The sequence below is a fragment of the Alligator sinensis genome, unplaced genomic scaffold (assembly GCF_000455745.1).
Source record: "Alligator sinensis unplaced genomic scaffold, ASM45574v1 scaffold768_5, whole genome shotgun sequence".
Taxonomy (NCBI): domain Eukaryota; kingdom Metazoa; phylum Chordata; order Crocodylia; family Alligatoridae; genus Alligator; species Alligator sinensis.
This window is the reverse complement of record NW_005841991.1, coordinates 1,140,854-1,163,697: the sequence shown is the minus strand read 5'-3', so window position 1 is coordinate 1,163,697 and position 22,844 is coordinate 1,140,854. Positions and strand designations below refer to the sequence as shown.

Sequence of the window (22,844 nt, the reverse complement as noted above, 5' to 3'; positions counted from 1 at the left end):
AAATTATTACATTTTCTCTCTTTCTCAGTTCCCACTGCCATTTCAGGTGGATCTGGCATTCATTATACTCCTGCTGAGCAGTTACGCAAGGCTGATACCTTTCAGTGTTGAATAAAATAATTGCGTGCTTAGTTTTTTGTCACAGTAATTTAAAAAGCATTTGGGATGGATGTGGGTATAGTGTATTGCTGGTGGTGGGAAAGTGAGAATATTTTTTTGGTTACAAACCATTTCCATCTTTAATGGCCCAGTTGGGGATTACATAACAGGAATTATTTTTTTGGTTTGACAGAAGTTCCCACTTTCTTCCTTCCCCCAGGAAATACTTGGGGTAGTGGATTTTTTTTTTTTTTTTTTTTTTAAACTAAAGCCCAACAAAGTTCAGGCTTAATCTGCAAAACTCGGGCTAATTTAAAAATCCCATTTACTAAGTATTGTAGTGAAATAAGTATCTGCTCTCTCGTGCAATCTTTCTGGCTTTGCTACCTCCGCTTCCACTGCCTTGAAAGTGCCTTTTCCATTTTTCCTGAAATATGTATTCAGTGTTGAGATGATTCCTTCAGTTTGCCTTGTGTGGCTTTTACCTTGTTTCTCACTATAGTTGTCTGGTCCATTCCCTAGACATTTTCAGGGGAGCATATTTTAAGTGACAGCTGTTATCTTAAACTGTGGTGTAATAACTTGTTGCATGTGTTGTGTTACACCTGCAGAGTTGTGTTTTTTTTTTTCTTTCTGTAACTGAGTTCACATTTACATATAAACAAAGTCATTGTGACAGTATTTCAATATCACTTGTTCTTCTTGTTGAAAGTTGGTGGATTTAGGAAATTGTGTCATTGTTGCCCCTTACTTCAGATGAAATACTTTCACGCTCACTTCCTTCAGAGGCAGTCGCATGCTGAACAGTGCATTGCAGTGTTCATTCTATATTTTTCTTTGCATTCTCTACAGATATCTTTACTCAAAACTGCATCAGTTTAATGAGGCAATAAGACTTAGTGTGACCAGCAGCTTTCCCTCTAAGCTGCACAGCCGCACAGGCACTCCTGACAGCGCAGCACGAGCATGACTAACATGGCCACTCACGCCACACAGCGTAGAGGGAACACTGGTGACCAGTGGGGCTTCCTGACCAGTTGCTACTAAAGACTTCAGAGTCTTTTTAAAGCACATACTACAAACTTCTTTACATATAAGGAGTTCTCAAAACATGCAGAAATATCTGATGCCTTTCTTCCCGAATCAGATTTGCCAATGTAATGGAGAGCTGTATGGGAAATATAAGAACTTTTTTATTCAAGTACTTTTGTGCTTTCTTCAATGATTCTAGATGGAGGTATGTGATATGTTCGTATGTTTGCAGTAATTCAATTTCTCTTGCATTCTCATTACAGCCAGAAGAACTAAGAGAGATCATAGAGAAGACCAGAGAGATGGAGCAGAACAATGGACACTACTTTGACACAGCAGTTGTGAATTCTGATCTGGACAAGGCATATCAGGAGCTACTTCGACTAATAAACAAACTTGATACAGAACCTCAGTGGGTGCCATCCACCTGGTTACGATGAAAATGAACAATTCCAAGGGAAGAGAGAATTTCTCTCTGGCAATCTGTCAGAGTGAGATTGTGCAGATTGTAATATTAGGTGGCAGTGTGAGCTCTAGACCTCTATGGTTGCACCCCTTGATAGTGTATTTGTGAAGAAACATCCAATAGGCAGCTTGTAAATAGAAAGATTAACTGAGTGTTTGAGTTTTCTTCTCCTCTTTGGACTGTAAGTGGAAACTGCAAACAAGCCAGTAAAGTTTCTAGACCTTAAGATATCCTTTCTATAAGCTGCTTTAGACATAATAAATGCACCTATTTTCTACTTAAAAATCACCTTACTTTAAAGAGACTTTAAATGTGTATATATTCAGTCCATATGGTCACAGTTATAAATATTGTTATTTAACACTTAAGTTAATTATCTTGTGGAACACGATGCGAGTTTGAGCATATACCTTTTGGGTAGAGGAATAATATATGCAAGAAATTACAGTTGTATTAATTAGGAAAATCTTCCCTTAAAAAAATAAAGGTGCCACTTGGGTCTGGAGCTGCCCTGTTAGGCTTGAATTTTTTTAAATGAAAAATGACATTCCAATTTCTAATAGCACTGTACTTTGATAAATGTGTATAATGTAAATATTTCACCTTCTTTGGTCTTTTTAGTCAAACTTTGTAAATCACACTTGACTGCACATTAATTTTAGGTCCAATGAAAGATGAAAATATACTGATCTTTTTAGATGTGATATTTTTATGGAATTTTTTTCTTTAAAGCATATCAATTGATTGGAGGGTCTTTGTTCCCCACAGATCTGTAGAGCTATTTAGAAGGCAGAGGTTATATTTTTATGAAAAAATAATCGTTATAAAACATGCTGATTTTTTTTTTTTTTTTTTTTAATTCTTCCTCAGTGTAAACAGTTCTCGAGTTTCTAACAAAAAGGTTACTGACTAAATAGGATAATGTGATGAACGTTGGAAGATTGTCTTCTATTTTTGTATGGACATGGTGGCTGCTTACAGATGTGGCGGAAAAAAATGTACTTTCAGCTAGGTGTACCGCACAGTGCATGTCCAAAAGAGGCATTATGTTAGTTTGACAGGCTCACCTGTCTATATAGATCAGGCACTTCAGCAGAGCTTTTTGGCACTTGAATTGGCTTTAGATAAAAGAACCAAAAAGTCCAACTGAAATTCCTGATCCATACAGACGCTGGGGAGCTAGATTAAACTAGTGCACTTCCTCTTCCGGTAAAGTGTTGTTGGCTTTTTTTAAGAGGGTGTGGGGGGTCCACATCTGTCAGTGGCTGGTATGTTTTGTTGACTGTTGGTTACTAACTGGAATTTAAATTTGCTGAATGTAGCTGCTGAGTAATGTAAACCAGTATTTAATTGACCAGTAAGTTACTGTTCTGCATTTGCTCAGTATTGCAGTAAAACTGAGTGTAAAGCACTGGCAACTGACTTAGAAGTCACATAGAAGGGGAATTTTAAAAAACCGCCAAAAAAAGGAAGGGGGAGAAAGAACTCGAGGAACAGAAATGTAATATAAGGTCTACGTTCTACCATATTCTGCCAACTAAGATCAGAATGTTCCTACACCCTGAAATAATTTTCTGACCTGTGAAGATTTAAGGGCTGCAGCTGTCACATCTGTAGCAGTGCTGTTTTAAATAGTGAAACTAAAGAGTAAGTATCTTGTTTTTGCTTTTGGATCACGTGAACAAACTTGAATGTGATTTTTTGTTTTCATTTTAGGCATAGCATTTCCTTGTTCCCTCAGTTAAACACTGGAATTACATCATTAGGTAGTTGAATTCAACTTAACATTGAGGAACAAAGTTAGCTGTTTTTTGACATTGTATTGTATATACTTTTAACAACAAAGTTTAATGGAATATATTCAGGCAAAACCCTTGCCTTTTTATGTTCGCAGTTGAATGAAGAGCTGTAGGGTACATAGTGAGCAAGTTAGTTTCAAGTAACTTTCATAGTTAGTGGACTAACATTCTGTAGTGAACAAATGCACTGCATTTTATCTTCACTGGCTAGAGCCCCCTAGCAAGTCGACTGCCTTAGAGAAGTTGTGTGCTGTTTAATAGGATTCTAGAGCTGGGTTGAGAATAGTCTGTAGACAGGCAGCAAAAGGAAACTTTAAATGATACTGACACAAACTTCCTGTCATATTAGAACTGTATTCAGTGTAACGGTGACTGCCTTGATGCAATATTGCATGCAGCATTGTGGCCATGTTGTCAGACTGTTAATGTTTATGAAGGCTGGTACATTGTTCTTCCTTTTGGACTAATAAGCGCTTTATTTTCTCTCTCATGTTCCCCTGAATTGTGTGAGATGAAAACTTTATTAAACAAGTTTCTCATATGTAGATTTACACTTTGTTGCCAGATGTTCAACTGTACCTGCTCTTCATTTTTGTGTGTGCTCTTTAGTTCACAATGAGATCAAGTTATGGAAGTCAGAAGTTGGTAGGTCATAGTGCCTAATGCTGGCTTGGTCTCCAGTTATGGGTAGGCTTAGGCAATGCTGAGAAGTAAAACAGGCTCTGCATTTTCCACCAGTGTTAGGGCTGGACCTTGAATTGCTTTGAAATGGAGTAAGAAAGCACATTCTACCATTTTATCATGAAGGAAAAATGTATTAATTCCCTTTGGAGTTAAAGACAGTGGAACACTACAGCATTATCATAAGCTTGAAAGGGGAAGGTATATTTTTTACCAATCCGGACTTACTGAAAAACGCATTTTGTTAGCTGAACTGAACAAAAGTATTAAGGAGTATGAATGTAATTGTGGCTTTTTAAAATAAGATGGGGACTTCATGCCTTAAAAATTAAGGTATCACTTAACTGTGGTTAGCCCCATGTTGTACTTTTATACATGTACCTGCACTCTGTATTTTGAGACATCATGAACTGCACGCTGATGTAAAAAATGTAAAATATTTCTAGATTTAAAATAAATCACTGTACAATTTTACCTGATGCAGCTAAACTCAAAGTTGTTTTTTCTGTATTAGCAAGTACTTAAGCAAAGACTGCGTTGGGTGTTGTGAATACTGTTACTTTAGCATTTCAGTTGGTTCAGTAGTGTCACCCATCTGTGCAAAAAAAAATAAACGGTGCTGGGGAGGGGAATGAAGTGTCCTTTGGGCATCCAAGTAGATAAAAGTATTGGCTGCTTCTGCAGTAGCTCATTAGAAAACATTTGATAGGGAAGATCCCAAATTAATGGATGAGCTTAGTCTGCTCTTGTACTTATTTCTCAGTAGGATTTGAGGGCAACAGCAGAAAGTCTTCCCCATGCCCTCATTATATTAAGTTTGCACTACCATACACTCATGATAGGGAGTGCATAGTGGAAGTTATGCAGTTCTGTACATGGTGTTAGTCTAATGATCTTAACGCTGTTTTTGAGAAGACCCTATCTTCTTGCACTCCACAGCAGACTGCTCATTTGGCAGGTGGTAAGTTTGTACACTGTCATAACCCTGCTCTGAACAGCCTTATTATTATAGGAGGAAGATTGCCTAACAATGATTTTTTTCCCTCATAGGGAAGACTAAAAGAAGTTTGGGGGGGGCTATAAAAAAAAAAATTCATCCCTTGAACAAGAACCTCCCTGACATGCTAGGTGTTTGGTAATTAAGTTTTTTTATTAGTAATGCAGATAAAAATGCCTATTTTTAGCTCTAGATTAGCACTTGAAGATATGAACCCAGTTTTTTCCCCACAGCCAACTGTTGAGGAATATTTTCCCCCACTACACGCACATGTATGCATACTTTTTTTTCAGAGAGACTTAACTGTCTTTGAAGTCTACCTTCAACAGAAACTTTCCTGAATTTCCTTACAGAGTGTAGTACTCAGCCTGCATATATTGGCTGCAAGAATTAGCAGGAAAAATGCAAGAACAACCAGTAGTGAGTTATGCTCAAGAAAATGCTGGGCTAAGAAGGTCTACTACAAAGTAAACTTGGAGAAACCAGTTATTGAAACAAATGACACAGCCCAGTGTCTCAATCTCTTAACCAAACTCTGTATTTACTTCCTGAGGATTGGAGGCAAGTGCATTTACTGTCACAGCAGTGCATGAAAAGCAGAGGAAAAATCACTTTCATTTAGCCCAAGTATAGCCTGCTCACCCAAAACCAATCCAGCAAGGATTGGAAAGCCCATCTTAGTGAAAAGGCTGGTTCACTAAAATAAGTTGCCCTTTCAGTTCAGTTTTGAGTTACATATAAATGTTTATCCCTTATCTGTGGTAAGATGACTTGGGAGTAAACACAGAGTTATAAGTGAACATAGAAATAACCCTGTCATGGTAAACCCCAGTTCAAGATGAGGGTACCTTTGCACTGATTCCAGGGTTGTCAGCTTACAACTTTATAATGCTTTATTAAGTGCTGGCAGAAAGCACCACAGACATTTAAGATTCTTTTACTGTTATACAGCATAGACATGCACATGAATTGGCAAAATCTAATCACAAAATGAAAGATTTTTTTTCCAGGCAAATGGTAACAATTGTGCAACAAATGTGTTCAATCATATAAGACTGTGGATTTCACGAACAAGTTTAGAAAGCTGGGTTTTCACCCTCAACATCTTTCAAGTTGTAGAAACACATGTTTAACTTTTTTCAAGTATCATGCATTTTCTTCTCCCCACCTGTTGTTTTCCACCATCTAGAAAGAAAAGCAGAGGGACTGACTATTCTGCATTTTACACATGCCCTGAAAAAGGAAGGGGAGTATATATTCATTCTTAATGGGAAATGAATCATCAAATGTGTGTGGTAGACGAGATGTACTAGGCCACTATCATACACCAAAAAGCTTTTCTTGTAAGAATGACAAAAGACCAAACTTTACCCTCAGCAGTCATCTTCCCAGAATTCTAGTCTCCCAGGAAAAAGCCACAGTCCAATCCGATTACAAGGCCAATACACCAAATGAAGAGCCACATTTATAAATACTTTCCAGAGTAATATCCCAGTGAACACACCACCCTCTGTGTCCCCCTGTACAGAGCTACTCAAAGAGGAGGTCCTCATCCTTCTCTTCTACTAGCAGGTTGGCAGGCTCACGTTCCTCACCAGCTGCTCTCCACAACTCCCGCTCTTTTTCTGACTTCTCTTTCAATATTTTCTTTTTCTCCTGGATTTTCTTTAATCTACAGGAAGAGAGTCCAGGTGATTTACAAAGTCTTCACTGGTAGCACACCTGTGCTAAATACAGTGTGACAGAATATTAGTCACCTTTTGCCACAAAAAACACTCCATCCCTCTGTAGTCTAGAGCACAAGTAAGGAAGAGACTGAATGAGGCTGGCAGCTGACCATTTAAAAATCTGATGTTGCCACTTTGATTAGGGGTCAGTTTCCCCCCTCCCTCCATCTGTGAATTAAGCTACTATTTATTTACCTACTTATTTGGGGCTCATGTTGGTTATGAGGAAATCCTAAAAACTTCATCCATTGCTTACAGGGTAGAGTTAGAGTTAGTTGACAGACAAGAGAAAAAGAATGACCAGGTAGGAAGAGAAAGAAGTACACAGGAAGATTACAGGTACAAAGGAACAGAGAAGGGGAATGAGAAGTCAAAACAATGACTTTGGGGAGCTCAGTGCTTGGGAAAGCTTAATACTAAGAGGTTAAACAGAGGGATAGAAGAAATGGCCCAAAAAACAGATTTCCCTTAGGTCAGAAAGGCTCGTATTTGAGTCTGCTACCTTCTTCTGATAGCCCTCCCAAGATCCTCATTTCTGAAAGCCTTTAAAAAACCTGCAGATGCATCCAAGGCATATAGTTTGCTTCTTGGCTCCTTATACCAGGTGTTAGAGCCATGTTCAGCACCACAGCCTAACAGCATGAGCACCTTGAAGAACAACTTCCCTTTTAATTCACTAGCACGCATGGCACTAAGCATTCCTTCCAGGGAAAAGATCATCTAAAGCATTTTTACACATCTTAGTGCACACAATGTGCTCTTTTTGTAAACAATTACTCCTCCACCTCTCTCCATTCTATTATTCCCCTCCCCGCTTTTTCTGTCAGCTTGAAACTAGGATGACAACTAGCATCATGTCTAGACAGGTGTCTGCAAGCAAGAGCTTCAGTACCCATTTAGGAATCCGATATAAAGAGCTGAAGCTTTCATTTTGAAGGATGCCCACAGGCCAGGCTCCATCAAAAATCCTATCAAAGATCTGGAAGAAGACTACCTTTCTTTGGTGCTGTGAAAAACCACCAACCTTGCTCTGTGCAACAAATGATTTCATAGATTTCATAGACATCAGGGCTGGAAGGGACCTCGGAAGATCATCGAGTCCAGCCCCCTGCCCAAAGGGCAGGAAGTCAGCTGGGGTCATAGGATCCCAGCAAGATAAGCATCCAGTTTCATCTTGAAGGTGTTCAATGAAGGCGCTTGAACCACCTCCGGTGGCAGGCTGTTCCAGACTTTGGGGGCTCGGACAGTAAAGAAATTCTTCCTTATGTTCAGCCTGAAACGATCTTGAAGTAGTTTGTGACCATTTGACCTCATCATCCCTTGGGGCGCTCTGGTGAACAAACGTTCCCCCAGATACTGGTGGTCATCCCTGATAAACTTGTAGGTGGCCATCAGATCACCCCTGAGCCTGCGCTTTTCCAGGCTAGAGCCCCAGCGCTCTCAGCCTGTCATCATAGGGTCTGCTTCCCTGACCTCTGATCATGCGCGTGGCTCTTCTCTGGACTCTCTCAAGCTTCTCCACATCCTTTTTGAATTGTGGAGCCCAAAACTGGACACAGTACTCCAGCTGCGGCCTCACTAAGGCCGAGTACAGGGGGAGAATGACGTCCCGAGATTTGCTTGAGAAGCCCGAGCCTATAAGGATGCTGCGGGTTTTTTTTCCCAAGGTGGAGAACCTTGCATTTATCGGCGTTGAACACCATCAGATTCTCGTCCGCCCACTTGCTGAGCCTGTCCAGGTCAGCCTGGATCACCTGCCTGTCTTCTGGTGTGGATGCTTTGCCCCAAAGTTTGGTGTCATCGGCGAACTTGGCCAGTCCGCTTCTGACTCCAGTGTCCACATCATTAATGAAGATGTTGAACAGTATGGGTCCAAGGACAGAGCCTTGGGGGACCCCACTGGTCACAGGACACCACGATGAGTGACTTCCATCGATTACTACCCTCTGGGTCCGACCCCGGAGCCAATTTTCCAGCCAGTGGATCGTGGAGGACCCAAGGCGACAATTGGCCAGTTTCTCCAAGAGGCGATCATGGGACACCAGATCGAAGGCTTTTTTGAAGTCAAGATATATGACATCAAACTCTTCTCCCTTGTCCAGGTAATAGGTCACCTGGTCGTAAAAGGAAATGAGATTCCTTAGAGCAAGACACTGTACAGCAAGGATCCCTCCCAAGGACTTAGCCCCAGAACGTAATGTCAAGACCCAAACACAGAGGCAGGGCTTTATTTCCTCCCACCCAGCTATGAATCTCTGTTGTGCAGCTTTGATGAGCTTGAGCATTCCTAGACACAGAGGACAGTTCTCTCCTTAACTCCCCCTCACCATTTCTTTATTCTCCAAAGGATCAGTTTGGGGTAAGGAAAGGGAAGTGATAGAACCAGCCTGGTCCCAAACACCTAGATGTCATACCTGTAGAACTCCTCTCGCTCTCTCTCGTCCAACTCCGTGATGATATAGGACAGTGTGCGCTCAATCCTAGGAATAATCACTGAGAGAAACAAATAAGGAAGTCATTTAACTGCTGTCAAACTAAATATGAAAATGGAGCTGACAGAGTGCAAATGACAGATTATGCACATGTCAAGTCAGCCCAGTGATCAGTTTGTCTGGGAAAGGTTTAAAGTCGGGTCAGCAACCCTCGGCACACATGCCAAGCATGGCACGCAAGGCCATTTTGCTCGGCACACCACCGCCAGCTTGGGCTTTAAGCAGCTGCTGCCAGCCACAGAGCTCAGGATGCTTCCAGCAGGTGGCTGGGAGGCTGCAAGCCCTGCTGCACGTAGACTGGGCTCCGTGGGTTGGCTGCAGCCAGGAAGCTGCAAACAGCTGCTCCAGGCATGTCGGCACTCCGGCACCTTCCAAGGTAGACATCATGGTTTTTTCAGCAGTCCGGCCAAAAAACGTTGCCTACCTCTGGTTTAAATGCTTCCATCAGAGCACATGGCCAATTAAATGCTGTTTTCTTTAACCTTGTGTTCTACACCAATGCTCTAGCACAGACAGCTGTAGGGGGTCCAGTGGAAACAGAAAAAGAAGTTCAGTCTGTTTTTCCTTGAAGAACTTTTTTGCATGCGTCTAACTTAAAACTTGTCTTTGGACATCTTCAGGTCGCTAATCCTCTCTCACCTTTAGACTGAACAATCTGCTCTCTTTCCACATCCCTACAGTCTTAAACTGCAATCTCCTCCCACCCCTTCCAAATTAAGCTAAAGAGGTCAGATTTTTTCATTACTAACAGTATAGGCTTCCAAGAACCATCCAGTTGCTGCAAACAGTGATCAGATATGCTGTATACTGGGGCACTATGCTGTGGGAGGAGCTTTCTTGAGTGAGGCGGAATGAGATCCACCAATACTACTTTGATCACTTGGATCACAGGACATATCTACAGACATTGAGGTATTTAACAATACTGGACAAATTACAGTTTTGGAAATGGCACTCTGCTATCAGGTTCTTTGAGCAGCTCTACTGAATGGGTATTTCTACCCTCCTACTACCAGTCTCGAAAGGTACATAATTGCCACATTAAAGTCTTCCACAGTAAAACCCAAGTTTATGAAGTGCTTTAGTATCCCTTTTTCAATGAAGGAAACAAACAAGCGTTGTAAAATGTCTTTCACACAAAGCTGGCTGCCAGAAGATGTGCCCAACTGTGTGTGGTGTAAAAACATTTAAAATAATTTGCCATAAAGACAGAAGGTGGCAACTTTTTAAAAGGTCAGAAAGGTTACAGCAAGGGACAAGACTGGCAAAGGCGGTGGCTTGCACACCAACACCACCAAGATTAGTTGGAAGGCCAAACAGGAAGCCACTCTCACAGTGACAGGATCTGAGTGGCCAGAAGCAGACAAGGCCTGACAGTTCAATAGGGCAAGTCCATGGAAAGCAGTATTTTAAGTGAGGAGGACAGCTTAAAACTGTAGTCCAAATGAAGCAGTTCAAAGAGGAAACAGGAATGTAGTGCATGGTCATGTTCCCTTCTTGTGAAAAGGTAGATGTCTCCACAGCCATGACTTGATGAGGCTTTTGAAATAATCATGGCGTGTCTATACACAAGCTTGGGGGAAGGAGGAGGGTGCTATTTAGAGTGGCTTTTAGAAGCCGCTGTAATTAAAATGCCCACAGCATCTCGTATTCAGTGTCCCACGTTTCAAAATGGTGGCGGGGGTGCTTTAACTAAAGCTCTTCGAACAAGCTTTAGTTAAAGTGCCCCTGCCGCTATTTTGAAACGTGGGACACTGAACACAAAATGCTGCAGGATGCTGGAGCATTCCTATCAAAATGCTCCAGCAGACTCGATTAATCAAGTGTGCTCCGACGCCTTCTAATGAGAATGTGCTGGAACACATGTATAGGCACCCTTGGTGTCCAAAGATGGAAACTGGATAACAAGTGTAAGAAGAAATGGCAGAAATGTAAGAAGAAAGTGTACTTTTGCACATGGACAATACTGCAGAGCTGGCAAAAGGCAGGAGGTGCAAATATCAAAAATATGGAAAATACTTCAGGGTTGGGGATGACACCAAAAGGTACAAGATAACATCCATCTCAGTCAACTAATGGCATGATACAGTGTTTGATGACATTATCCTAGGTCCAGAAGCACCATCTTAAGCACCTGTATATATATCTTCAGACAGAAACGTGATGAAGCACATCATTAAAAGTACTTTAATGAAATTCACAGAATGACTGCAACCCCAGAGTCTGTTCTGCATCAAGAGTTATCAAAATTTAAATGTCATGATCCCTATTTTAATAGACAGATTGCCTCTCGCTTGCTTTCCCTTGCACACCAATCACCTACCTCCCTTGCCTTCCAAAAAGTGTCACAGAGCATTCCCATGGCAACAAAAACAGTTGCTTTATGTTATGCCTTAGTACAGTGTATTAAATCTTCCCTTTCCTTCCAGACAACCCCATGTGACTCACCAGGTTTTTGCAGGTCACTGGCAAACTCTGCAGACCACCATTTCGGAACAGCTGACCTACAGGACCTAAAAACAGCTACCTCGATCTCTCTTCCAATGCTCACACTACCTTTGTTTCCCTATGATGAGCAGCATTGCATGGTTTACTGTACATATGTAATATTGATAGCAACTCTTGATCTGTACAGAAAGTCCTCAAACAGTAAGGCAGACTAAGAAAATGATCAATTAAGTACCAAGACTGCGCTCAGAAGGAGCACAGTTCCAAAGGATCTTGAGAGATTGGAAAGTTGGGTTGGAACTAACCAGATGAAAGTTCAGTGCTGACCAATGCAAGGTGCTACACCTCAGGAAGAATAATCAAAAATACAAAATGTAACCAAGTGACATCTGGGTGGATGGCAACGCTACAGAAAAGAATCCAAGTGTCTTGATATATATCACAGAATCAATATGAGTCTGCAGTTGTGATGCAGCTGCACAACAGAAGCAGTATGTGCAAGATGCAGGAGGCAATAATGCCTCTCTACTCAGCACTGGCCAGGCCTCATCTAGAGTACTGTGTGCAGTTTTGGGCTCCACATTTTTAAAAAGATGTAAAGAAGTTAGAGAGGGTCAGGGGGCTGTGGGGGCACAAAAATAATAAGGAGCTTGAAAGACAAATCATACAGGAGAGGTTGAAGGAAACAGACATGTTCAGGTTGTGGAAAAAGTGGTTTAGAGGAGACGAGATGGTAACTTTCAAATACCTGAAGGGTTGCCATAAATAGAGGGAAAATATTTTTTTTCTCTTGCTAGCATAGGCAAGACTGATGGCTCAAAGTTGCAGCAAAGCAGGTTTAGGTTGGATAGAAGGAAAAACTTCTTCATTGTTAGAACAGTGAGACAGTGGAATAGCCTCCCTAGGGAAACCATGGACTCTCTGTCACTGGAGGTGTTCAAGAAGTTGAGCAGGCATTGGTCCAGGATCTAGGAATACCTGTGCTTAAGCTCTACTACAGGTATTTTCCACGCTCCTGAGTTTTGCTGGTTGCCATTTGCAGCAGGGAGGGAATTTTTTCTGCCTTACACTACTACATGTCAGGGGTTGGGTTTTTTTTGTTTGTTTGTTTTTTTTAAAGTCTTCCTCAGAAGCATTGGGTGTTGGCTGCAGCCAAGGCTAGGGATTTTGACTGGGATGTGCAAATGTTCCTGATGGGACTTAAACACAGAGGTTCCCAGCTAGAAAGCCATGCCCCTCCATCCAGGGTCAGAGCAATTGCCACATTTGGGGTCAGAAAGGAACTTTACCCCATGAACATATCAGTACAGATTGTGGGGGGGTTTGCCTTCCTCGGTAATGGGGAGCATGGCCCTCTTTCTGTTATCTCTTGAGCATATTTTAACAACCTTTGCAACAACAGAATGTTGGCTACCATGGTCCCTCTGCTTTAACTGTGGCACATTAGGGCCTTTTCTCTTGTTGCTTTGTCAGAATTGACTGCATAGTTTTGCTAATCATTTGGATAAGGATGATCCTCCCGCAGGCACAGGTTTGGATTAAATGACCTCTGGAGGTCCCTTCAAGCCCTACTTCTCTATGATTCTATGATCTCCTAAAGAGGCTCAAAAATCATAATGGTCTTAAAGCTTCCAATGCACTTACCATGTTCAATGGCATTCACACGCCTGTTCGTTATCTTAATGGCTTCATCCAAAGTAACAAAGGAAGTCTGACAAAATGAGATTACATAATTAGCAAAACAATGAAGGCCAGCATTTTCAACATACAAGCAAAACCAACTGGCTTCTGTCAGCCAAGTCTGCTGTTCTGAAAGGCTCAAGTCTACCCTGGTATAAACAGGTTGATTGCCATTAACATTATGGCTCCCTTCTGCTGACCAAATACTGGCAACCTACAGAGACATTATTAGCTAAGCATCACAACAGATTTCAGAATAGCAGTGAGATACACCTCTTCAGTGACCTCCTTGTGGCCTCTCTCCTATATTTCCTCTCTCATATATGTGCAGCAGGAAGAAATATAAGTGAAGGATCAACAGCAGACAAAGAGGAGGCATTCAGTGGCTGTGGCTGCCAGCAGGCGCCATTGGTGAAGGATGGTGGTGGGGCAGAAAGAAAAGAGAAGAAACTGCAGACCCCACTGAGAAAGAAGGGACACACTGAAAAAGGATTGCAGAAAAGTAAGAACACTGAAGCCCTTAGCTGCCAGGACTTCACATCTCAAAGGGTGAAGGTACTCATACTGAGAAACTGCAGAGATTGTTGTGCCTCCAAAGCTAACAACTGTTAGAAAGCAGAAGCATGAGAAGCACCTTTGCTGGTCTTCTCTCACCCACCTGTAATGAGGCCAGTTCTACAAGCAGCTCCACTGCTTTTGCATAGTTTCTCTTCAGTTTTGCCAGCTGTTCCCCGCCTCTTGCTAAGCCAGTCAGCTCATAACCTAAAACAACCCATCAATTTTAGTATCCCCAACAATAAGGATCAGGTTGCCACAAGTTACAGGTACAGGGAGGGTTCCAGCACTGGCAATGGGATGCTGAACCTTTCACCTCTGTCAGATGTTCTAGCCGTGCAGAGGCTGGTATGTGCAGAGAGTCATAACTGCTGGATAACTACACTACAATATATACACTGTTAACCACTCCCATATTAGTTGCTCACAGACATATTTACTATCAAAAGCAATCTTCTACTATCAAAAGTAACCTCTGCATTTTGAATCTCTACTGACATCTGAAGTTAAACTCCTCTCCAATCCCTGAAGGCAACTCCTCCAGGTCAGGGGTGAGGAACAAAGGCAGAGCAGCATGGAGGAAGTTTGCATTGTTACTGCCTGTGCTGATAAAAATACCCAGAACCATTAGATATTTTCACTAGAAACTTTCCTCCTACTCCCAACACACATCTGGAGATATAAAACGTGTTTTGTACTTACTATCTCCTCCTTCTTGGTAGTGCTCAAACACCGGCAGGGTTACACCTGTTAAAAAGACATGAGTTTAAGCGGTATGCCAAGATTTGTTACTCAAACTATAGTGCTATGCTTGGAGAAGCAGAACATACTGCACTACAGCTATAGATTTCAACTTGAAAAATAGATTTAAGATAACATTAAGAGACCCTACATGCATACAGCTGAGTTAAGTGAAGACTGTGGGTGCAATACTCATAAAAGTATTTAAAAGGAAAACATCAAGAATATTTAATAATAGAATGAAATCAGGCTAAAGTTTAGGCTGCATGTGAGAAAATGCTTTCCTGATGGTGACTGCTATTAGAATTGGCTTCTGGGAACATGACAGCTTCTGCCACTTAGTCATTAAGGCTGCATAGAACAAAGCTCTGGAGAACATGGGTTTTCCCTGTAGGTCAGCTGATTACTGGGATAGGAATCTAATAACCCCAGAACCCCCGTCAGTTCCACAGGCAGAAACACTAGAGGATTCTCTGGCTCCCCTGAAGGCAGATGGCAGAGGGGCTGGAGAAGGCTGTGTGTAATGTTATCAAGGTAGTGACTGTTAGGGGGTAGCAAGAGAGGGTACTCCCTGCAAGAAGACAGGGGAAGGGAAGTCCCTATTTGAAGGAGCTAGGTGTGACTGAGGAAAGGTTGACCCCAGGGGATTTTCACAGGAATTTTTGAGGTCTGGATGGTAGTCTGCAATGATTCTGTCAGTCTTCTTGTATCATCTGTTGCCAAAGCATTTGATCACTTTTTCTATTTCATACCATTTGTTCTTCCTTTTAATAATCCCTTTTGCTTTACCAAATTACCTGTAGTAAATCAGGATTTCTGCCCTAATTAATAATCTGAATTTACCCATTCAGCAGAATGGGGGACCAATAAGTTTATACAAACTCAGGCTGTATCTCCAGGAGCACCCCAACACTCAAAGGTTTTGCCACAGCAAACATCCTACTAACTTCTTATTACCATTAAGAAAACAAGACAAATTTATAAGCAAAAGTTGTTATTTTCTCAGCAAGTGTCTTTACTACTAATGGAGGAAGGGAGAAACATGACTGTGGGATCACAGATTTAGAAACAAACCTATGTATTCCAGAGTCTTCCCAGGAAAAACCAATGGGAAATACCCATGCTTTGCTAAAAGTTGGAAACTAGTCACCTGCTACATTGTCTTTCTTAGCTCTGATCTTGACTTGAGCCTTGTTCACATTCTGGATCACAGTGGTACTGAAAGGAAGCAAACGTATCTTGATTAGGCAGAATCCAATTGTACTTTAACTGATTATTGTGTGCATACAGCAAGCAGCTGTCAACCTGCTTCAAAAAACGGTGCAACTAGTGTTCAGTTCAGGCAGACAGTTCACTCACAAACACTAGTAGTTCAGTGCAGCAAGCTTCTTGCAAATGAACTGCAAGTTAACACAAGAGCAATGAAACTCCAATTGCAAAACTAAAGCAGTGCTTGCAAAACCAAAGCGGCAAGTCCAAGTCCGTTAAATGTACATTTGACCATTGGCCATTAATGTACTTTTGAGCCTCATATTGGTTCCCAAAAACTAGCAGCATACTTGGCAGGCAACTTCACAGGGACTTCCTAGTGGCATTCTGTGACTAAGTTGCATATTACCCCAAGCTGACATCCAAGTCCAAGTTCCAAAGGCCAACTTGGTTGAGAGAACAATCAAGACAAATGGAAAGAAACATGTAAGGACTGTCCACCCTCAATACTGTTGTGTAATAAAGTCAAGTTTCTACAGTACTTAAAGGACCCACAATGATTTATAACCTATATGCACGTACTTGCTTTAAACGCACATAAATGAAGTTCCTTTAAGGAGAAGAGGATCTGCCCATGTTTACAGCTCAGCACTGTAACAGATTAGAACAGGAAGTGAAAGGTACCACTTCCAAATGAAACTGCAAGATTTTAGGGAGGTTGTGCACCTCCAGCAAGAAGTGGTATCCCAAATCCTACATTAGGGTATTTACTGCTGCTTTAAAAGAGAAGAGCTATCTACTGCTGGGGTCTTAAACATATGGCCTGCAAGCTGGATCCAGACTGTGGAGACATATGATCTGGCCCGTAGATCTCAGGACTGACCCCACATACTGGCTCCAGCCCTACAAGCCATGCACACAGCACAGGTGGTTAGTCTGGGTCTGCAAGCAGTACCTCTCCAACTGGCCCTGTTGGCTCTGGCTCGGGAGCTAGCACCAATCTGTATTGGACCCTGTTAAAACCATTGCAAAGGACTGGTCCAGCAGGGCACTGCATGCAGCATGCACCCATGCCAGCTGTTTTGCCAGTCAAACTTTGTACACTGCATGCAGTACATGCCAGGCACAGGGCTCACTGTGCACGCAGCACGCAGGGCACGTGCTATGCATGGCACACAGGCTGGACCTGGTACTACATGTGGCACAGGCAGTCTGGGGTATAGGCTGCATGCAGTACTCTGGACTGACCCCTGTGCTGCCTGCAGCACCAAGTGCAGCACGTGTGCTGGGGCCAGTGCACGTCAATGTTGGCTCCATAAGCTGTGTGCGTAGTGATCCCTGGAACCAGTCTGTGCTGTGCACCATGGCCCTGCACAAAGGGTTGGCCCCCATCTGGGTTGCAGACCAGCCCAGCAACCTTCATCTGGCCCACAGGTCCTGATGGTTTCAACACCCCTAATCTACTGAATCAAAAGTACATCCCCATGCCAGAAGGATGAGACCCCTTATTTCCAGCAGTAAGGATACCTAGCCCTGCTTGGCTTTACCAAGTCTTCTGTCATCACAGTCCAAGGCAACATGGTTGCATCGTTTGCATGAGGGTTTACAGAAATTCATTCTGCCATGTTTACACCTGATCAGAAAGGTTTAAAAAAAATATAATATCTTTGATCTGAAATAATAATTTACTCTTGAAAGAAAAAAGGACTACAAAAAAAGTCAGAGAACTCTGATGAAATCAAAGAATTATTATTCTTAATTTATATGTGCAGCCCTCAATAATCCTATGATGAGCTGCACTCACCCAGAAGGGAGAAAAGATCCCCTTCTGAGTCAGTAGCATAGGAAAATTAGAGTAGATCTCCTCATGACAGTGGTAAGTGGTGATGTATCCAGAGAAGAAAAAACCCTGCCTTTCTAGCTTCGCAAGAAACAGCAAAAGGAAAACTAGCCCAATGTTCTGTCGCACACTCATGTCTCTGCATTTCAGAGTCCAACTAGCAAAAGCTGTTACTTAATCAACTTAGGATTTACACTTGCATGAAAACCAGGGCTGTTAATTTACATATGTGTTTGACTTCCAAAGTATGTTTTCCTAGCACAAACTGTTTCCCCCCACCTTATCATGAGGCTGCCTTTTCCCTTTTAATTTTTCCACTCGTTCCCCAAAAGGGAAAAAAAAGTCAACAGCTGATCACTTCTGCAAAGGACACTATTGAGGATCCTCCGTGCTGAAATGCTAATCAGTGGTCCTCACCTGAAGTCTCCTGCCGTGAACTTTGCTTCGGCAAGTGAAAAGGCAGCTTCTCTCATCACCTCACCCATCAATAATTTGGTCTGAGAGGAAACAGAGAAGCAAGTTTAAAACATAACAATCATCAGTCCTGAAAATCATGGAAAATTAGCAGTGTAAAGCAGACAGCTGCCAACATTTAAGACAAGAAGAAGAAAATCCTGTATCCCAAAGTTTCTCCAAAATTGTTGGTCAAAAGCATGCAGGTTACAAGCCCTGCAAGATTCAGTGCACAGTACAGTTGGATACACAATATAAGACCAATTATAATATCTCCCTTTAAGACCTCTGTTTTATCACAAACTGAGATCCTCAATACAACCTCCCCACCTTTAATTCAGACTCCCACAGGTTCTTATACCTCTCAGTAGATTACAGAACACGTGCCTTTTTTTTTTTTTTCCGCAACTCTTCCCAACACAGATAAAGCTTAGCCCTTATAACTGCAAAGAAAATACTGAAACGAAAATCTGGATATGAACTAACGCACTGCTGCCTTCCCAAGTCTGAAGGCAACTAGCTTGGCTGCCATGTTCTTGTCTGACCAGTTCTGATGGCTTGTCTATAACATGAAACAGAACCACTGCTTGCAGAGGTTTTCAGCAGCAGTTTCAGTCAAAGCAGTGCTGGACACAGGCCAGTTGCAAGAGCAAAAAACAAAACACTCAGCAGCATTCCAAGCCTTAGGCCTCCTCCTGGTACTGCAGAGAACATGAATGCCTAAGAGCACTGCTTGCCTTCATAAAGAAACAAGAGCCATCTAGACAGGACTGGTTATCCCTACCTACTAGTTTGCTTAGCATGCAACTGATATTACAAGTCAGCAGCACCCTCCCAAGCCAGGTGCAATTCAAAAAACATGAATACATGGCTAATTAAAAACCAGTCCTATGGCACATTATACCATCAGCCAACTTCCAGCAGAGCCTAGACAGACCTTTGGGTACGGAAGGAAGCAGGTCTATAGGACCATAGGAAAGTAGAGCTAGAAAGGACCTCATGAAGTCATCTAGTCCAGCTCCCTGTTCATCCCTGACCAAACCACCCCAGTCAAGTGTTTGCCTAATCTACTCTTGAAAACTCTGAAGGAATCTCCATTCCACAGTTTTTCTGGGTAACCTTTTCCAGTGATTGACCATCCTAATAGAAAGTTCCTCCTAAACTCCTAAATTTCTCTTGCTGAAGCTTGAGGCTACTGCTCCTAGTCTTGTCCCCTACAGCCACAGAGAAAAGCCCATTTCCATCCTCTCTGTAAATCAATCAGGTATTTGAAGACTGCTATCAAATCCCCCCTCAGTCTTCTATGGCTGCTTGTAGAGGGAAGAGATTTGAAAGGTGCACCACAAGCGAGGAAAACCACTTCTGTCCACCTTCCCCTAAACATAACTTTTATTTATCATCAGCACTGAATCATTTCCCCCGAAATGAATTTTGCAGGTCATGTCAAAATACAGGCTTTGATGTTAGAAAATAAAGCGTGCAAACTGCATGCATCCTATGCGGGGGATGGGGATCACACCCAAATCCTTTGTGAGCTACCCGAGTACCTGAGAATGCAGGTTACCCACAAAGTTGTTCCGAATTCCAACCTATATAAAAGCAGTAGCAGCTTAAGCAGTGTGGAAATGCAGGATTTAGAGAAAGTACATAATGAGTTCCTGACAGAGTGAGAAAGATGATCTGCTCAGATCCCTTCCGACCCTACAAATTACGAAACTATGAAGAGGAGAACACAATTCACATACCTCAATGATTTTCTTGAGGATCTGTCGGAATCGAAGAGTCAAAGCATCAGATTTTTTCTTTAAGAGGTTGCGACCTGTCTGGGCCCCTTTCAAACGAGCTTTCATGATGGTCTGAGCCCTGTTAAACATGGAAAGAAAAGGTCTTTCTGTTGTAACCTAATGGTATCAGGAGAAAGTTAAAAATATTTCTGAAGCAGAAAATGATCAATATTAGGAAGTAACAGAACAAATTCCTCTTTCTTGCCACACACAGGCATTTCAGCTTTTTACAAACTGGAATTCATAATACCACCTCACAAATGGGGTTTACAAGGTTAGTGATTGTAAAGCTGAGGCTCTCAAAGTGCTGTAAAAGGCATCGTCACTCAAGTAATCCTTCAGTTATTCCACTATACAAAGCCATTCAATGAGCGATCAAAACTCCCAGAAACTTAACTGATCTAGAACCAATACTGAAAAGCAAAATTAACCCACTATTGTCCTGAACAGATTAGATTTACTTTCTGATATTTTAACTCTTGAATCTTCTCAACACCCAGCAAATACTACCAAAAAAAAAAAAAAAAAAAAAAAGAGAGACAAGGATTCCTCATCTGACCCGAGTTCATTAAATATTGATACAAACCAACTTTCTATTTTGCCTCAAATGCAACAAATTCATACACATGTGTAGAGGAAACACTGTCCAAAGAGTGGGGTAAATCCCTATCCTAAGAAGCAACTTGGGAAATTTAGAAGTTACTGAAATAATTTATGACTGTCTCCAAAGTAAAACACTTATAGTGTAACACATCCCCTATACCAGAACAGAATATTAAACTCGCTCCTTGTGCAGACTTAGGAACTAAAGTCAGAAGGGCCATGGGTTTGGTTTCCATCTCAGCCACAAAGCATGTCCTCACTGCAGAGTTTAGTGGTAGCAGTCACATTGCAAAACAATAGTCAAGCTACACACAGTGGCTGCTAGCAGGCAACAAGTTGTGCTAACTTGAGCAACAACCTAAGCATTCCTAGCACACGTAGAAAAGACATTAAAAGTATTGCTCAGGTTGTCTCTGTAGTGGGGACAAGGCCACAAGCTTCCTCTGTGACCTTGGAAAAGCCATTTAACTGCCATTTGTCTCAGATGCCCACAAGTACAGTGGCAATACTACAAAGGCATGTTTCAAGAATAACTTCATTAAAAGTCTGAAAGATGTTCACATCCCATAGTGATGGAACAACATAAGTATAGAGGCAGACAAACCCGTGTGCATGTACACACACATACTTTTACTGCAAATGTCAGCAGTACCTTAAGGAACAGAAAGGAAGCTTCCTTTTTTTTTTTTTTTTAATTGCCTGAAACATCACAGGTCTGGAGGTTTCACAGCCCTGTATCAACTGGCTTATTCTGTCATCTAGCTATCAAAGGCTGGCTCATTTTCTGGTCCAAGTAAGATTTAACAGGCTCCATGTATAAACTACAGACAATTCTGTTTACCATCAGAAAAGGGCAGAGGAGGTACAGCAAATGACTCCAAGCTTCTGATGTAGAAAGACATATGCTAACACGATACTTAACTCTCTCCAAATGTTAAAGTGAAATCACATTTCACTTTGTGTAACCAGTCTTTAATGGAAAGCACAGACTTTATCAAAATGACTCAACTCACAGAACACCTATTCTAACCCTGGAGTCCCTACATCACCAGGGTTAGCAAACTGCATTTCAGGAGTGAGAGGCAACTGAACTGGAGGTATCAAGACTGAGGCAATGACCTTTCTGAGACACTGATCACCACTACATACAACAAACAGGAGCCTCCCCACACCCAGCCTGAACAAGGAGGTGAAACTCACAGCCTGACCACCTGGATCAAGACAGCAGGGCTGGAACTACCATTGCCAGTTTCCTATTAAAGGTGTGGGCAACAGCTGGTAATTTCAAACAGACTAGGAATGGTCTTGCTGCTCAGGGCAAAATGCGGATGCCCCTGGGGAAGTTCAACAACACCATAAGAATAGCTTCATAGCTCAAGCATCTCATGTTCTGCTGCAATGATAGCCACATTGCATGCTTTGTCAAAGACATCTGACTATGTGACAAATCATTTGCTGTTAGGATCTGGAAAATTACTAAAATATGGTTTTACACTCCCAAGTATTTAACTTCCTCTCTTTTCTTAATCTCACATGTCCCATTTCCCCACATGCTGTATTTCGCTATAACCATGATGCAGGAGCATTTCCTATCTGAATGAAAGGAAAGGCAAGTTTCAGTTCACCTTCCCCTACCAGCTCTATAAAGAAGACTTTAAAAGGTCTAGTTCTGCCTTCAGGAACAGCCTACAAGTAGCATGTGCATTCAAGCAGAGAATCAAGGCCTCACTTTCCAACTCACATAATGTCACCTTCTCTTAAAGAGTCAATTATCTTGCTCCTAGCCCCTAACCCATTCTTCATGTCTAAGTCAGGGCTATGCTAGCGCCTGCTGTTGATACCGTTAGGTCACAGGTTGTACCCCATACCAAGATGGGGATTTGAGCAGGAAGAATGGCGAGTACAGATGGTTCTCTCAGCAAAGCTGTGCCTCTATCAGTAAGTACCCAGTGTTTCACCCCGGGGAGGAAGAAATAAGCGGGGCTGACAAGGGTACAGCGCTGACCCCTCAGGAGCTACATTTGCTGTCTGAGCTCACTGCCACGGCTGCTGCCAGAAGGCACCAGCAAAGCAGCTATCCCGCAGACCTGCACTCAGCAGCACAAGCCCTGCAGCGAGACCCTGAAGGTGGACCGAGGCACCATCCGTCCGGCAAGGGGACCCTCACTCAGGGTGGAGCGGCCGCCAAGCCCTCCGCCCGCCTCCTCTCCGCGCCCGTCCCCCCAGGCCCGGCCGGGG

The 22,844-nt window shown here is 42.3% G+C and overlaps 2 protein-coding genes across 5 annotated transcripts in view; one reads left to right on the top strand and one right to left on the bottom strand.

Moving 5' to 3' along the window:
* The window catches only part of MPP5 (membrane palmitoylated protein 5), a 68,033-nt gene extending 64,637 nt beyond the window's left edge, over nt 1-3,396 (top strand). For all 4 annotated transcript variants that reach the window (XM_025201368.1, XM_006021403.3, XM_006021402.3 and 1 more), the window contains one exon: nt 1,395-3,396. In XM_025201368.1, the coding sequence (XP_025057153.1) occupies nt 1,395-1,571 (177 nt within the window). In that variant the 3' untranslated portion in view covers nt 1,572-3,396. The remainder of the gene's footprint in view (nt 1-1,394) is intronic.
* Nucleotides 3,397-5,944: 2,548 nt separating this feature from the next.
* Nucleotides 5,945-22,844, bottom strand: part of ATP6V1D (ATPase H+ transporting V1 subunit D) — an 18,869-nt gene continuing 1,969 nt past the window's right edge. The window contains exons 2-9 of the mRNA XM_025201346.1: nt 19,965-20,120; nt 18,184-18,263; nt 15,868-15,935; nt 14,679-14,723; nt 14,080-14,183; nt 13,386-13,452; nt 9,216-9,294; nt 5,945-6,746 (exon numbers count right to left, since the gene is read on the bottom strand). Of these exons, the coding sequence (XP_025057131.1) occupies nt 6,605-6,746; nt 9,216-9,294; nt 13,386-13,452; nt 14,080-14,183; nt 14,679-14,723; nt 15,868-15,935; nt 18,184-18,263; nt 19,965-20,120 (741 nt within the window). The 3' untranslated portion in view covers nt 5,945-6,604. The remainder of the gene's footprint in view (nt 6,747-9,215; nt 9,295-13,385; nt 13,453-14,079; nt 14,184-14,678; nt 14,724-15,867; nt 15,936-18,183; nt 18,264-19,964; nt 20,121-22,844) is intronic.